This window comes from Vulpes lagopus, chromosome 8 (genome assembly GCF_018345385.1).
Source record: "Vulpes lagopus strain Blue_001 chromosome 8, ASM1834538v1, whole genome shotgun sequence".
Classification (NCBI taxonomy): domain Eukaryota; kingdom Metazoa; phylum Chordata; class Mammalia; order Carnivora; family Canidae; genus Vulpes; species Vulpes lagopus.
This window is the reverse complement of record NC_054831.1, coordinates 68,774,697-68,792,291: the sequence shown is the minus strand read 5'-3', so window position 1 is coordinate 68,792,291 and position 17,595 is coordinate 68,774,697. Positions and strand designations below refer to the sequence as shown.

General features: G+C 43.6%; 1 protein-coding gene across 6 annotated transcripts in view; it reads right to left on the bottom strand.

Annotated features, from left to right (window-relative positions):
* ST8SIA6 (ST8 alpha-N-acetyl-neuraminide alpha-2,8-sialyltransferase 6) overlaps positions 1–17,595 on the bottom strand; it is a 221,314-nt gene that overhangs the window by 72,272 nt on the left and 131,447 nt on the right. For all 6 annotated transcript variants that reach the window (XM_041764896.1, XM_041764898.1, XM_041764900.1 and 3 more), the window contains one exon: positions 173–262. In XM_041764896.1, coding sequence (XP_041620830.1) covers positions 173–262 — 90 coding nt within the window. The remainder of the gene's footprint in view (positions 1–172; positions 263–17,595) is intronic.

Genomic DNA, 17,595 nt, shown 5'->3' with positions numbered 1-17,595 from the left:
CTGCCTTTGGATCAGGGTGTGATGCCGGGGTCCTGGGATCGAGTCCCACATTAGGCTCCCCACAGGGAACCTGCTTCTCCCTCTGCCTATGTCTCTGCTTCTCTCTCTGTGTCTCTCATGAATAAATAAATAAAATCATCTAAAAAAATTAAATGCAAAAAGTAGAACTTACCTTTTTGCTTTGCTATATAATCTCTGAAAGCCATCTCGCAGACTTTTGCACATTTCTGTCAGCTGGAGCGATTTCTCATTCGGATATGTGCTGTTTTACGAAAGAGATTTTTAAAAGAGTGATTTAAAATGAGAGGTATAAGATGATGTTAACATTCAGATTTAATTGATAAAGTGTGCCCCAATGAAGTCTGATTTTCATTCCATTACTGGATGTCTCCATGAAAAAGGAAATTGATCTTTTCACCTCTGACAGGTCTAAATTAAAAAAAAAAAAAAAGTTGACACTGTAGAGTCAAATAGAAAAGAACTCTATGGAAGACTTCATATTTTCAGGTTTTCATATTTTGCGGTTAGTATTTACAACACACACATCACTGAACAGTTTTCATCACTGCCATCCATAAACACTTCATTTTTAAAAGACGTTGTCTCTGGCAGCAAGCATGCAGACACAAGAGATCAATAGTCTCTCCAAAAAGAAAGCAAAGTAAATCTGGCCCTTGATTATGGTAATAGCTATAAGAGCTTGTTGCTGTTTTTTCATGAACTTAGAAAATTGGAGTTGGAAAGAAACGGAATCAAGAAGAATGTTAAGGAAATGGATCACAGAGTCGGGTGGCCTCACGAGCCTCAAAGACACACGTGTGCTTTTTAATCATTCCAGACATCAGCTTCCACATTTCTAGTCTGACCTCCTACAGTTACTGTCCTGATAGATACACAACATAGAAAACAATGTAAAGCACTTGGTACCATGGTGGACACCATAAATCCTCAAAAAAAAAAAAATCCACTCTCACTTTCCTTAGACTTCAAAAACATGCATACAATTCTGACTTGGCCTTAAATGCATTTATTTAATCATCCTGAAGGTATTTACTGAGAACCTCGTGGAGGCTGGGGGCCAGCACAGGCTGCTTCGGTAGATAAAACAGACATGGTCCCTCCCCTGATGGAGCACGCAGTCTGGTCAGGGAGCAACATATTCATCAAAGAACCATACCAATGAATGCAGAACTATGAACTGTGATTGGGATCATTAAAACAGCAGGGGGTACCACGGTACCACGGTGGTGTGTACTGGGGAGACCTCTGCCTCCTGGGGGGGCAACGGAGACAGTGTTGTTCAGGTCAGAGACTGCAAGGATAAGGTAAGTGAGGTAGGTGAACTCTGGGATGTGGGGGGAAGGTTCCAGGCAGAGGGAAAAGCATGTGCCAAGGCCCCAGAATGGGAGGCAGGGCAGCCCACAGTGTCTGAGGAACTGAAAGAAGGCAGGTGGGGCTCATGGCAGAAAGGGGAAAAGATGTGTGGAGTAGCAAGGAGGAGCCAGAGCACACAGGCCTGCTCGGGGTGACAGTCTACCCTAACAACAAGGGGAAGCAGGGGAGTCCTGTGGCCTGTACGTACATTTGAAGAGCTCGCTTTGCTGAGAAATGAGATGAGGGGAGGCAGGGCTGCCGAAAAGGTGGGCAGGTTAGGAGAGGGAGGAAGGCAGTCTGTTTTCCTAGTAAGGATACAACGGAACACTATGTGACAACCCCCAACCGGCAGGTGCAGGTGCTTCCCTGCTCTGCTCCAAAGTGCCCACCGCACAGCTAGGTGGCTTTCCTGGGCAGCTGCGCTCCCTGCAATTTAAGGACACAGCAGGTCTTCGGTCTCATGGCACCTTCATTCCAACAACCTGCTTCCAAAACGGGCGTGGCAGGGGAAAGAAAGTGCTGGAAAGCCCTAACCCGTACCTGCCCGTGGAGCCCGGCCAGCACTCGGCCCAGGCCCGACCCCACAGCAAAGCCCCACAGCAAAGCAGGGATCAGAAGCTGACAGTCTTGAGATCTGTTCTGGAGGTGAGACTCACAGGATTTCTTAAGATATTGGATACAGGAAGTGAGGGAGCAAGAGGTAGGAGGTAGAGATAGACAAAGGCAACTTCGTAATTAATTCTCCGAGAGTTCTCAGAAACGCATTCTGAAAACACTGTCCACAGAGAACATACAGGCTCACAAAATCCCTCTTTATCCTGATGGGATTTTTCTCCCCCCTCCCCACCACGTCCTTCCTCCTTCTCCTTCCTCTGTCTTCAGGCCTGACCTTCTGTGCTTTCTGAATACATTATCGTACCTTCCAAGGATTTGTTTATTTCTAATCTGCTGTGTATTTTATTCAGGCAGCACCGTTAATGAAGTGAATTACCAAGCCAACAGTGCTTTGAATTATGATGGCTTTGCAATTCTGAATTGTGCAACTGTGACAAGCAGGCACCAATAGGATTTAGTGTCCTACAACTTTCCTTAAATTGGAGAGTATCTTTTGTTAATAAAAAGTCAGAACAGTTTTGCCCAACGAAAATCAACATAAGATCCATGGAAAGCAAATGAGAGTGCATGTGGTGTAAAGTGAAGATGAGACCATGAAGTCATGGGGAGAAACAGGGTCTGAGGTACCAGTAGGGCCAGCCTTTAGGGTTTCCTCTTTATAAAGAATCTTTATTCAATACAGTAGCTATAGGGATGTTATAGGTTGAATGTCTATGCCTCCCAGAATTCGTATGTTGAAATTCCAACCTCCAAGGTGATGGTATTATGAGGTGGGACCCCGGAGCACCTGGGTGGCCCAGTCATTTGGGCTCTGCCTTTGGCTCAGGTCATGATCTCAGGGTTCTGGGATGGAGCCCTGCATCAGGCTCCCTGCTCAGCAGGGGACCTGCTTCTTCCTCTCCCTCTGCCTGCCATACCCCTTGCTTGTGTTCTCTCTCACTGTCAAATAAATAAATAAAATCTTAAAAAAAAAAAAAAAAAAGAAGTGGGACCCTTGGGAGGTTCTGAAGACATGATGGGGGGGGGCACTTGTGAATGCAATTAGTGCCCTTATAAAATCAGCCTGAGAGTCTCCATCCCCTTCTGTCTTGTGAGGTTACAGCGAGAGAAGGCCACCTCTGATCAAGTGGGTCCTCGCCAGATCTGAAGGTGCCATGTTCTTGGACTTCCAGCCGCCAGAGCAGGGAAATGCACTGACGGTTGTTTCCTGTTACAGCAGCCAGAACAGACTAAGTAAGACAAGGGGATATGCAGGATGTGCACATAAATGCCTGACACTCAGAAGCCACTAAATCCAAGTCAGGTTTTTACTCTCATAACACATCATAGTATTCCTTCCTCAAACGATTCATGGTTATTAACGTGGGGGGGGGGGCAGAAACTTGCCCCCCCCCCAGAAGCTGTGTCACTGTAAAAGGGTAAGGGAAGCCCCTTGACTTCTCTTTGCTTCCTGTTTCTCTCCTGTCTCCTTTCATTCAGTCTTCAGAGTTTTATTCCTCTCATCTAATGTCCTTAAAACCTGCCTAGGAAAATACTAAGATACTCACATGCAGGATCCATAAACTTCAGACATTTGCCTACGTTAGGCATCTGATCAATACAGACCCTTTCACTGCCCTCTAGAGAAGTCTCTCCATTCATGCTGTTAGCAACTATGTCTGTCATTCACAGAGGCAGAAATACATATGAATAATGTAACTGCCATGTTTTAAAATGCCTGAATAAAAAAAAAATAAAAAAAAAGAATAAAAAAAAAAAATAAAAAAAAATAAAATGCCTGAATACCTGAGACCCTAAAAGACAACAGGAGTCCCAGGAAACATGGAGAGGCTGAGGCCCTTGGGGAGAAGGCAGGATGGCCTGGTTAGCTCGCCAGACCTCTGTGCTGTGTGAGTGAGAATTAGATGTTGCTTGCATCTGAGCTCTTTCCGAGGACCACGAAGGAATTACTTGCTCTTGGAAGAGGAAAAGAAGAAACCCTGTCAGCTCTGATTTGAGAGAAGACATGACCTGTGGACAGATCCTCTCAGAGAAGCTGGCATCCATCGCCAATGAAGACATTGGAGTCCTCCCTAACCTCTGATTTGGGGACTCTCTCAGACAGGTTAAAAGAGAGAAAGTCAGAAGTGATCAAGGTGCAAGAAGGAATTCTAAAGACTCAGAGTCAGAGGTAACCTGGTGGAACAAGAGATTGCCACAAGGCAAATGTGGGCTGATGCGTAACCCAGAAAAGATTCTCAGGGATCAGGTTAGAAAGGCCCATCTGAAAGGATTGGGTAGGGATCCCTGGGTGGCGCAGCGGTTTAGCGCCTACCTTTGGCCCAAGCACGATCCTGGAGACCCAGGATCGAATCCCACGTCAGGCTCCTGGTGCATGGAGCCTGCTTCTCCCTCTGCCTATGTCTCTGCCTCTCTCTCTCTCTCTCTCTCTCTCTCTCTCTCTGTGTGTGTGTGATTATCATAAATAAAAATTTTAAAAAAATGAAAGGATTGGGTGTCAGGGAGAACTTGGAATTGTAATACAGGGGTGAACTTGAAATGGGTCTTATATTACATCACAGCCTGCTGCCGGGAGCTCCCTGTCAGGCAGAAGTCCAGGATATCAGGTGAGGGGGACCCCCCCTCTAAAACCAACTCAAGTTGGTGGTCTGAGCAGCTGGCTCTAGGAAATCAGGAGGGCTCCCAGATAAGCTCTACTCACCAAACACTGTGGGACCAGACCTTCCCAAGTTCAAAATTCTCATTTCTGTTTCAGTCAACTCTGAGACTATTTTTTTTAATTCAATTTCCATTTTCTGGGGAAGGCCCTTCTAAAATACTTCTTACTGGGATGCCTGGGTGGCTCAGCATTTGAACATCTGCCTTTGGCTCAGGGTGTGATCCCAGAGTCCCACTTTGGGCTTCATTGGGGAGCCTGCTTCTCCCTCTGTCTATGTCTCTGCCTCTCTCTGTCTCTCATGAATAAAAAAGTCTTCAAATAAATAAATACACAGACACATACATACATACATACTTCTCACCAAATCAGGTAAAGAAAAAGATCACACAACGTATGGTCCACCAAGCTCCCCAGTTGAGAGTACCCCCAGGATGAGTCTCAGAAGAGACAGAGGCCGCCTTCCTGGAGATGCACTAGACCTTGGACCAAGTTAGCACGGGAAACCTCCCAAACCAGGGAGCAGAGGGGGCTCTAACTACCTCACCAATGCCTCTTTAATCCCTGCATGATAAGATCACAGCCTCTGCTCATGGGTCGACGAGCAAGATTGCCCACCTGCTCGTTTGTGACATTCATGGCATGTTCACAGCACTCTCAATTCCTGGCTAAGTTTGCACTCTGTCACTTCGACCTTGCAAAGCTGCAGTGACAGCCCCTGGCATGACACAATGCTATACCTGCGCCCTGAGGGATCACACAGGTAGGTGGTTGGTGCCTTGATAAATTCCTGGTGTCCAATCTGGGAGGTCGTTGGTCCACCTTGATAATTCCATTACATGTCACCAGCGAGCCTCCCCCTCCCATTTTCCTCAGTGGCTACCTACCCATTCACCAGCAACTGCCCTCCAAACTTCTCACCTAGTCGTGTGTCCTAGCTCAGAGAAAAACAGCGCCACCAGGAGTGAACCGATCGTTAGGGATCTATCATCCTTACCTTCCATCTCAGAGAAAAAAAAAAAAAGTCTCTGCTCAACAGAAGGATAATCCACCTGCCACATACCATCCCTCCCTGTCTCCTCGGAGATTTGGGTCCATCCCTTCCTTCTGCTCCCTACTGAATCTTCACCCTTTCCCACCCACTGCCCACCCTAAGGTCAAAACCAAACAAAAATCATTCTGCTCTTCTCCTTGACCTATTGCCTGTCTCTCCTTCAAGTTGCACGGGGCTGCTGCCACTTTTCCTACAAATCCACTAAACTGTCCTTGGGAAGCATCATCTAAGCCAGGGGGTATTTTAGTCCTCCTCCTCGACCTCCCAGTAGCTGAACTGCAGAGCCCCGACTCTGCGCCTGGTCCCCATCACTGTCCTCTCTCCTTGTCCTTCTACCCCTGCTCCCCAGGGTTCTTCTCATTCTGCCCTTTACTTTTATGTAACTGGCTGGTGTTCAGGGCCAGCATTCCCTGGGATTCACTCCAGATCTCTTATCTTCTCAGCCTGCCTGTTTTCTCCAAACATCTCAATCAACTTCAGTCCCTTCTGCTCCATCCTCACTGCCCCTGAGGGGGTTGGTACATGTGCACATTTGATGACGCCATTTCCCTGTGCAAAGTCCTTCCGTGACCCCCGTCACCCCTGGGACATGCTCCCCACTCCCTGGCTGGACATACAGAGCCACCTAGGACCCAGCTCCTAAACTCCAGTCTCATCTTTTGCTGACAGTTTGCTAACTGCTAAGTGGTACAAATTCCTCTTTCTCCATTCCTCCCAAATCTTGTATTATGGATTCTGACTGCTTTTATTATTTAATTATACAATTTATTTGTTTGGTTCTGGCAAGCAACACTTCAGGCACATTTTCATCACTTGGCTGTGTGAGGGGGGGGAAACATCTTTATAATAAGATTTTGGGGAAAACATACACAAAAACAAGCACTTCTGCTATCATTATCTGTGTGGCTGGTATGCTTTTTAAATGCTGTCTTTTTAAGTCAGTCTGGAGTTGAAAGTGATCACTTTACAAAACTACCTGGCAAAATTTCACAGAAAAGCAAAAAGCGTAAGGACTACACAGCTCCTGCAAAAGGATAAAAATTAAGCCTCTGATGATGCAAAGAATATCATCTCTTAAAAAATATGCCAAGTGATTCAATCCCTATGAGATAATGTCACCAGTACTTAGTGGGCATCCACAAGGACCTTTAAACGTAGAGTTTACATCACCTTCTGAGGATGATTTGTAATGAATGCCATCATGCAAGTGGTCCCCTGGAGAAGTAAAACATCCCAAAGAATAATCTGCCTGTAGCTAAGGACTTTTCAAGAACATCCAAATTCTATTTACAGTGACCATAAGGGGGCAAAACTAGAGTGTGAATCTAAATGAGCAGCTTTTAAAGCCTTATCAATTTTACTCTCTCTGAAAAAAATTTTTTTCTTTTTTTTAAAGATTTTATTTATTTATGAGAGAGAGAGAGAGAGAGAGGCAGAGACACAGGCAGAGGGAGAAGCAGTCTCCACGCAGGCAGCCCGACATGGGACTCCATCCTGGGTCTCCAGGATTACGCCCTGGGCTGAAGGCGGTGCTGAACCACTGAGCCACCCGGGCTGCCCTGAAAAAAAATTTTTTTTTTAACTTTCTCTGAAAAAACAGTGTTTTAACAGATGGAGAGTGCAGCCTATTCTTTGGAAAGCCCAAAGAATAAGAATTCTTCCAATTATTCCTTTTGCTCCTTCCCCACTCCTGGGAAGAGGAGCCGATGAGCCAAGAGGCCCTCCCAACCACCAGCAGAAACCCCCCTGAAGAGAGGTGTAAGAGATGATAGTGACCACCTGTGCTCTGACTCTGAAGTCAGCAAGCAAATTTTTAATTATAATGTGCTCTCTCTCCCTCACCATACAGTTTCCCTGAGGAACAAAGGCAAGTACCCAACTCACTGGAGAGTTTGATTATTCTCTGAGTTTACTTAACCCAGGTCTGCCCTTGAGATATCAAACATGCCCAGGCAATGACAAAACCATGCCTTGGTGCCTACAGAGATGAAGGGCAGACCCTGGCCTGCCTGTTTGTTTAGTCGTTCGTCATCAATCAATGGAGCCCAAAGCATGTGCCACTGAGGATGGTGGCTACTGGAGATAGGACAGTGACTGAGACAGTGTCCCTGCGACCTTAGAGCAGAGAGTCTGGCAAGGAGGTAAGGACACACTAACCATGCTGACTTTCCAGAATGAATGCTGGTTATTTTCTATAACCATATGCATTTTAAGGAACCATGAATCTGTATTTTGGTGGATGTCATTTAATTCAAAATACCAGAAAGTGCTTTTAGAACGACCACCACAGAACTTCACTCTTTTATACACGAGCAGTGCAGCCGAATGAAATTGCAGAAATTTCTGCTAACAATCTCTACTTTTCACCTTAACACTTGCCTGTCTTATGTTACCCTTGACAAAGATTAATTAGGTAGCTCTCTACACCCTTAAATCAGAAACCGTAATGTATTCTGGCCCCCTACCCCTGTTGAAAGACAGTTTTCAAAAATGTAAAGTCATAAATCTCATACAGATATAAAATGAACACGTGTTAAAGATTTTAAGTCTATTCATAATGAGAAAATCAGTTCAAAGGAGAAGCCACAGTACAGGCACATTTATAGATCAGGAATATTGAGATGAATGTGCAAATAGGGGCGAAACAGGTAGAGAGGGGCGGGAAAGTCAATTGGACCTCTACCAGGTAGGACGTAATTTGCATATTTATAGACAAGAATGATTTTGCATTGCTGAGTTAACTACAACTTACAGAGTTGTAAAACTGCTCACAGAGGATCAGAATCAGATAACTCAGAGGTGTATGATCTGAATAAGGCAAACTTATTCACTGAAGCACAAAATTCCCCTAGACCATTAACAGTATCCCTGCCCATCGCTATAATGTTGATGGAAAGACCCACAGTAATGAACCTAATAGACTCCCACTTCTGCTACATTTCAGCCCGTCCACTCCACAGCTTGCCCCAAGGGGAACAGGTGGACCAGGCTCAGATATGAGTCCTTTGGGACAGAAAGGAAGCACTGAGTTCTTCAAAGGTTGAAGTAATTTACCAAAAGGACAAGTCTGAGATACGAAGATTAATTAAAACTTCAAATCCAGATGAGCAATAGTAGTGACAAAATTGAGATGAGATAAAAGAGAAGCACCTTGGGAACAAATGGAAGAGAAGTGACCGGCACTGGAGTATCTGTGTCTCATTTCACTGTCCTCATGTGTGAGACCCTTGGGACTTGAGATAAACTCAAATGTGTAGGGTCGGGGTGGAATTCATCCATGGTGCAGTGTTTCTAAGCATTTTTAAACCCGTCTCCAACAATATTTTCTTGCTCAATACAGCCAGAATTCTTTTGACTTTTCTTGAATGTGTTTTGGATTTGAAATTATTGGATAGCCTGAGTATACTTGTAATGCTAATATCCATATTCCTTGATGCAGACATTCTGATCTGCCCTCCTGGCTAAGCATAAAGATCCTAGGAGCAGAATCTACTGCATGGTCATTAGGTGCCAGGCGCTGTTTTTAACACGTAACACATGTATCATCTCATTTATTCCTCGCAATGAATAGACAGGGTAGGCCCTGTGTCCATTTAACAGATGAGGAAAACAGAGCCTGGTAAGATTCAAGGATACACCTAAAATCAACTCTGCTAGTTAGAACTGGAGTGGGTTCGCTATGGTTCTGGGTTTTTAACCACTATGCTATCTACCTTCACTAATAGGGGGGACAATCTGTCCTTCAGTGGAGAGCTATTCACCGTCTATGGCAACACCCACCTGGAGGTGACCTGATTCTGAATCTATGGGGGCTGATGAAGACCCTCTCCTTGACCAAACTCTAGTCATGCCCCTCTGAACTTTTTCAACTAGACCCCATCCTTGGGCATCTCCTTAACAGTTCCATTTTAGCGAAGAATTCTGCTCTGGTCAGGTTAGCCAGAAACCCTCATCTTCCACATGCGATCATCCTGAGTATCTGACCAAATTCCTCATCCCTCACCATCCCCCAGGTGGTATCTGACCACCCTGGCCTGCCTCCAGTGAGAATCCTGCCAGGATACGCCTTACCCTGATGCCTCCTCCTAGTAACCAGGAGACATCTACTAGTTCCTAGTTCCATCCACTAACCCCTGTCCCCAGGTGCTCTTTGGCAATAAACTCCCCCATTTCTTTGTTGTTGTCCTCAGAGTAGAGCCCAATATCTCTCACCTACTTAAACACCCCACTGCAGTGGTCCCCATAACTGAACTGAATAAAGTCTGCCTTCCCATTTTAACAAGGAACATGAATAATTTTTTCTTTAACAGAGCTATTTTGTGATTCTATAAATCGTAGCTAGCTGACAGCAATGCAAAATAATTCTTGTCGATAGGCGTACAAATGAATTATGTCCAGTGGAGAGACAACTCTTCCCCACGGTGGGAAAATTAGGTTTGCCTCGATCTGCACATTCATCTCAATATTCCTGATCTATAAATGTGTTTGTTACTTTGAACTGGATGTTAACAGCTTACCAGTTTCTTTATGGATGAGTTAAACAAAATATTTCAAAAGTGTTCATTTTTCTATCTGTATGAGAGGCATACTTTTACCTTTTTAATAAAAGTCTCTTTTTTTTCATAAAATTATCTTCCAGAACTCTGAATGAGAGGGCCAAAGACTTTTTTCCAAATTGAATAAACAGATTACCCCGATCAAGGAGATACGCAGTGGTGGCAAACCAACCATATTTCAGATTTGCTGCACACTAGATTCTTAGCTCCAAGAAAGTTATTTAACTCCTCCATGCTTTCAGCTTTGGGTGCAAAATGGGGATAATGCTACCTCTTTGACAGACCTGATGCAGTCTGCAGGAGATAATGCATGAATTTGATGCAGTCTGTAGGAGATAATGCATGAATGCGCTCGGCACACTGGCTGAAAAAGAGAGTTCACTTAAGCAGGACTCAGGAGGAGTCCTCAAGGAAGCTGTCACTATAGGGGTATCTCTTGAAGCAACGCTTCTCAAACTACAGTGTGCCTCTGAAACACCTGTGAAATTTATGAAGATGCTGATTCTGGGTCAGGAGATCTGGGATCAGGCTTCGTAGGTCTGCAGCTCCAACAAGCTTCCAGGTGATGCCAATCCTATTGGACTTAGCATCACACGTGGAGAAACAAAGTCTTCAAAGAACTTGATCATTGGTTAACTTGATCATTGGTCACCTACCCTGACAGTTTCTCATAATAGCTTAGAGGAAGACTTGCAAGATATGCAGGACTGCCTTACAGCCAAAAGCCTTTATGGGAAAAACAATGTGAAAAATTAGAAAAATTTCCACAATAAAATGAGCTAAGTGACCCTGTCAAGAGTTTGTTGCTGTTTTCAAATTTCCAGATGAAAAGCTCAACAAAAATAATATAAGAGATTTATAGTCCTGAGAACATTTAACATTACTGCTTTCCTGAGTCAAGAATGCAGAGCTCATCCTTCCAGGAGCTCTGCTACAGAGAACACACAACTAACCTCTGCTGTCACTAATGCCTCCACTCAGCACCAACAGTCCGTCAAACACCATCCTCCGGTGGGGATTATTCCAGCAAACTGGATGGTAATTGAAGGATATGGCCTTTTCTCAGAAAAGGCCAATGGACATGAGTTGGAAATGTCTCTAAAATGTCAGTTAAAATCCATGTTTAAGTATCCATATTAGCTACGCAATCCCTATCAAACCTCTTCATCCCAACCCCCCCAAAATAAAGAAATTTCTCTGTCAACCAAAATTTTCCTCAATAAAACTCAGAGAAGTGAATTCTGAGATAAGAATTTAAATGAGAAAATAACTTTTATCTATTTTCTATGCTGAGCCTATAGTGGTTTGAGGTAGCCATATAGACAGTGGGTAACATTTAAGTTTTGTTTTGTTTTGTTTTGTTTTGTTTTGTTTTGAGAGAGAAAGAGAGAGGGAGGAAGAGAGTGCTCAAGTGCAAGCAGAGATGGGGGAAGTTTAAAGAGAGGGGCAGAGAGAGAGAGAGAGAATCTTAAGCACACTCCAAGCCCAGGACAGAGCACAACACGGAGCTCGATCCCACAAACCTGATATCATGACCCAAGCCAAAATCAAGAGTCTGATGCTCAACCAACTCAGCCCCCCAGGCACCCCAGATAACACTAAGATTTCAAAACCACGTAAATATTGGAGCCATAACTATAGTTTTAAAACAACCTTAGTCATCAAAGAGTGAAAACTGTCTTATAACCTTATAAACTTACAAGTCCATAGCTCATTTTTATATAATCGTATTTCATACTCATTTTCAGGGAAGCAATAGGGTCAAACACTAGGAAGATTATTTTATGCAATCCTCTTTAAAAAAAACAAAATGAACAAAGTTAAATAGGGTGGCACAATAGTTTCTGATCATCAGAGCAAGGAAAAGTCAAAGCAATGCAAACGGCTGCCAAGACCAGGTGCCAATGTGGAGAAGCTGCATAATCAATGTGGAAGCTCCAGGGAAATTATATGCTACTAAAACATAAACATTCCAAAAGCTAGGCACTGAACACATCTGAGCAGTGAGCAAAATCCTGATTCACTAGCTTAACATTCATAAGCAGTGAATGGTGATATATCCCATAAAGGCGATTTGGGTTTACTTGTGGAATTAAGGTTAGCGTTACCAGAATGAAAATCAGTGCAAAAAATCTTTCAGAAATCATGTCTAAACATTTGGAGGCACCTTAAGTATGAAATAAAATGATATGTCATAATAAAATAAAAGTAGCCAGTGGAACATTTCATCTTACTTGGCAATTTTATAAATGTGCAATGAGGCAAAAGGCTCTGTCACAGAATAACGATGATTTTCAAAATTCTGAGACTACTTCATTCAGCTTAACAGGAAGTATAACCAGAAGCTCCCTCTCAATCAGGATTTTTTCCTATGACCCATGTTTTGTAAAACAGTGATGCAAAAACAATAAACTAGAATTTGTCAAAAAACAACTTCTAGAATTTGCCCTTGCTTCACTGTTACACATTTCTTTACCTGCCTTTGATATGCTTGTGTCTTCCTCATCTCTTAGCAACCCCCTTTCATAAATCTGAACAAGTGGACTAATGGATAAATGCTAACTGAACCCGAGGTAGTACTGCAAGAATGTAACTCAGTCAGTGGAAAGAAAAAAAAAAAAAGATTCTGGAGTCATTCAAACTGAATAGTCAGAGAAAATTCTAGAAAAAAACCCAGGAAGCATTAAAACCAAAAGGGTATTCTGATTAAGCCCCAGCTAATTATTAAGATTTAATTACCCAGAAGAACCCACTACCTGTTTTTTTTTACATGAGATTTTACTGTATTTAAAATGATGTTGTCCAAATGTTCTTATTAATACTAAATGAAAGCATAAGAGAATTGGCTAAACAAATTGACTAAGCTTAGGTAAACCGTAATTAGGAAGTGTTAGCAGAGTATCCTAAGAGACTTATCCATCTCAAAATGGAGCGATATAATTACAGATGAAATTCAACAAGGAAACAGCACAACATAATAATCCTTGAAAAGATGAAACACAATTATTAGAATGTAGTGTTGGGTTCTGAGCAGCACAATCACGTCTCATTTCATGCAAATCCAGAGCAATAATCCTACTCAACACAGCTCAACTCCTGATTACAATAAAGTCTATTAATCTCCTATCTGCCATTCACAATTTCCTGTCTGATCAAATGTCCTACTATTATTTCGCTTAAAATCTGACTCTAGTTCAATCAGAGCTCCTGTGTCTGGTTGGTTTTTTTTTTTTGGATGTTTCCTTTTCACTTTGCTCTCTCACACTGGAACTTTGCAAACCCACGTGCTGTTTTGGGACAGAATCACTTTTCCTGGATGGCTCAGGTTCTCCTTTGGAGTGCCTTCCCTCTGGAGGATGTCTCTTCTTGGTCTTTAACTAATTCCTAGTCACGTTTCCTACCCATCTAAACAACTCATCTCTGAGTGGGATCATACACAGTAATGTGGTCTAATAAGTTTTTAATGTATTGCACTTCACAGTGAACATATTTGCATTTAAAAAAATCCTTTTAAGGCTGTTTTTCTGCCCTCCTGTACAGCCCCATTTGTAAAGAGAGCCCCCCTCTGGTCAAGGCTCAGTACTACAATCACTCTGAGCTCCTCCTCCTCTGGCCTCTGAAGTCCCCGCCTATGTCCACCCAGCTCTCAACTTCTCCGCCTACTCCCATTGGATAAATCTGTCTCTCCCCAGTTTTTACCTTGGGGATCTCTCTGGGCCGTGACCAGTAATCACCTGACTACCCTCACATCAATATGACATCTGGCTCCCGTTGCCCTGGACAACACCTGCCCTCACCCTACCCCAAGCTCTGGCCTCCCACCAGAGACCCACGCCATCCCACCAACCCTACCTACCCTGGCCAAGCCAGCCCCAGCCCCTCTTGAGTGGGGCTCAGAGAAATTAGTAATCCAATCAAAGGCTCAAAAGTATGGATTCAGACTCTGAAACAGCCCCAAATGTTGGACAAATGTTGGACAAGGAGGGGCTCAAAGCCATACCATGGGAGCCCATTCCTACATCAAGTGTCAAGCAGTAGGCCTGACAAGGCCACGCACAGGGATGACCCTGAGTGGAGACCCGGTTGCTATGAACCCCTAACATGAGCCCAGGGTATCTGTCCACGGCTGCATCACGGCTGAAACTGCATGTCCCTGATACACAGGCCTTTTCGGTACTTTGTGTCCAAGAACTACAGGAATTGGTCTTGTAATCAATGTAAGTGCACATTAACTAAGAGAATAGAGGAGAAGTTGAGATAAAGGCACACACAGTGCTAGCATTTTGTTATCTAACACACCTCTTTTTTCAATTCTATCAAAAATGGAATCTGTTCTATCCTATTCATTGAATGCGTTTTTTTAAATTCAGAAATACAATATTCAGAATGATTACTTTTATTACAGCTGTGGGCTTTTCCTTAGGCGATGAATGATTCCATCTAATTCAACTGCTTATTATCTTTTTTCTTCTCAACTCTTGTATTTCCTTCCCAGTAATAACATATATTTTCTCAACTTTTAAAATATCTTTATTAGACACAATTGAATGTAATTTGGGATTTACAAGTCTTATCACATTCTGATTCTGTGGGAGCAATTCAGAACACAAAAAGTACAGACTGCATATAATTTCTTCAGAGTTTCTGCAACTTTTTGCTTGATATTCAGGAAATAAACATCATGGTGCTTTGACATCTTTTCCATCTAGTCTTTGCTGTCATCTGGAAAACACCAGAAGCCTTACTTTGTCCAATGTCCCATTCCAAAACTTCTCATTCACAGGGTTGTTCGAAATGGAAGTACTGACCATTTTGCCAAGGGGTTGGCCATAGAGCTAAAATTTTCTAAACAGAACCAGTAATTTTTGATGCAATTATTCTGCTGTTCATAAATCTACTTTATGTGCTACCATTTACATATGATGATTTTGCTCCTAGTGTGAGTTACAGTGGAATGCCCTAAGGAAATCAAGATATATCTACTGCATTACTTTAGTTTACTGGGCTTATGCCTCAACTTAAATTTTACCAAGTATTTCCACTTGATATTTGGAATAATCCTGTAAAGTGAGTACTTCTATCACCAGTCGCATATATCAAATATAATTTATCCCCGCTAATTTATATGTTCTGTGCGTCCAGCTCACTTACACTAGTCCTTTCCCTGCAATAATTCTTTAATGGTATCGACTTCCTCCAATACACACACACCTGCCTTCATTTCTTTCCCTTCCCAATGCATGCCCCCCAAAGCGTTCTGAATTCCCTTGCCTCTGTCTCCCCGTTGCCCTACCTGGAAAATTCAGAGCTCTGAAAATATCCAACTCTCTGCCATAGGAGGTGCCTACCCCCAACCAGCCAAATCCTGCTGGAGGGAAAGCACTCAATTCTGCTGAATGACTGCACTTTATATTTGGCTCTACAAACTCCAAATGGGCATTCAATGACACCTGGCAATCCTCCCGTGTCCCGAATAAATTTCAATCTCTCTCAGAATCATTACTTCATTTCTTTTCTTCTCTGCTCCAACCTCCCCCATCCCCTTCCTCTACACTCACTTCCGCTGATGGCCTTACCTCAGAGTCTACTGAACAAACAGAAGCCCGAAGCCCACACATTCATACACCTTCCACTACGTTTGAAACCTCTCAGCTCCTGGGCCTCTAGTCTGCTCAGGCTGCCATCGCAAATTACCACATACTGGGGGGTTTAACCCACAGGCATTTGTTTTCTCACGGTTCCAGAAGCTAAAAGCCCAAGATCTAAGTGCCATCAGGGTTGGTTTCTGATGAGACCTCCCTTTCTGGCATGCAGACGGTCACCTTCCCACTGTGTCCTCAGCCTTCTCTCTGTGCGTGCAACATGGAAAGTTCGTTCTCTGGTGTCCCTTCCTCTTTTTATAGGGACCAAGCCTACTGGATTGGAGCACCACCCTTACTACCTCATCGAACCTTACCTGCCTCTCTAAAAACCCTATCTCTAAATATAGGTACACTGGGGGTTAGGGCTTCAGTGTGTGAATTTTGGTGAAGACACAAATCAGTCCCTAAGGGACACCATCTTCTTTGCTTCCTGTGACTTACAACAGAAGAATGTCTCTGCTCCCATCAAAAGCCCCCAACCCCCAATGTGTTCTGGATCCCCAGCTCTCACCAGCTTCTGAAGATCATCACTGACCCTCTCATCTCCTCTTTCTTCTCTACAAGCAGTGTCCCTCTCTTCTTGGGTCATTCTTGCAAGCATCCAAAGGTGCTCTTCTCTGATTCCACAATCCTCCTCCTTTCTCTGCCTCCCTTCAAAACAATCTCTAAAGCACTATCTAGATCACTGCCTCCCCCTCAACAATTTTTTCATGCATCAGGCTACTCAAATCTGTTGGCCTCAAAAGCTCCTCAACATCCCAACATGCTCCAAATTCAATGGATGCTGCATCTTATGTTACTCAACTTTTCAGCAACATCTGATTCAGTTGGTCACTCCCTTCCCTGAAAATTCTCCTCTTACTGGAGCCATGGTGGCAGACTCTCCTAGGTCCCTCTGCTTGCTTCTACTCCTCTTTCAAACCCCTCGATCTTAGAACGCCCTAAAACTTGCCCCTGTATCGTCTGGCATCATCTTCTCTATTTCTAACGCTAAGTGATCTCACCCTATTTCCCAGCTTTGCCTGTCTCCCTGGCGGTGACACCCAAATTTATTATGTGTAGCTCTGACCTCCCCCCTGAGCTCCAGACTCATTTATACGGTCCAAGTGCCTAGCTGACAGTTCCTCTTGGATGTCTAATAGTCTTGTCAAATGTAGCGTATCCAAAACATAACCCTTGACTTCCTCTTCCTCTTCCAGACTTTACCATCTCAGTGGATGGCAATGAACTACTCAAACCAAAACTTTTATCATCCTTGACTTCTCCCCTTCTCTTATCTCCTACTTGCCAGTCCTTTGGCAAGTCAGCCTCAAATCCATCTACTTTTCTTCATCTCTATTCTAGTTTTCTCCAGCCCAAGGCATCCCATCTCTCCTCTGACTGCAGTCGTGGCCTCCTACCTGGTCTTTCTGCTCCCATTTTTGCTCCACTGCCATCCATTCTCTATGCCACTACCAGAAGAATATTTTAAAAACTTAAATCACATATTTTGTCTTTCTCTTACACAAATCCCCTCCATGATTTCACTTATCATTAGAACAAAACTCAAAATCATCACCAAGGCTTATATCCTACATTATCTGACTGATCAGACCTCTCCTCTTTCCCTGCCCCTGCTCCCCACTCAGCTTCCCATCCCCACTCTCTATGTTCCATTCTCTCTGCTTCTCAAACATGCCAAACCCAGGGTGTATGTAT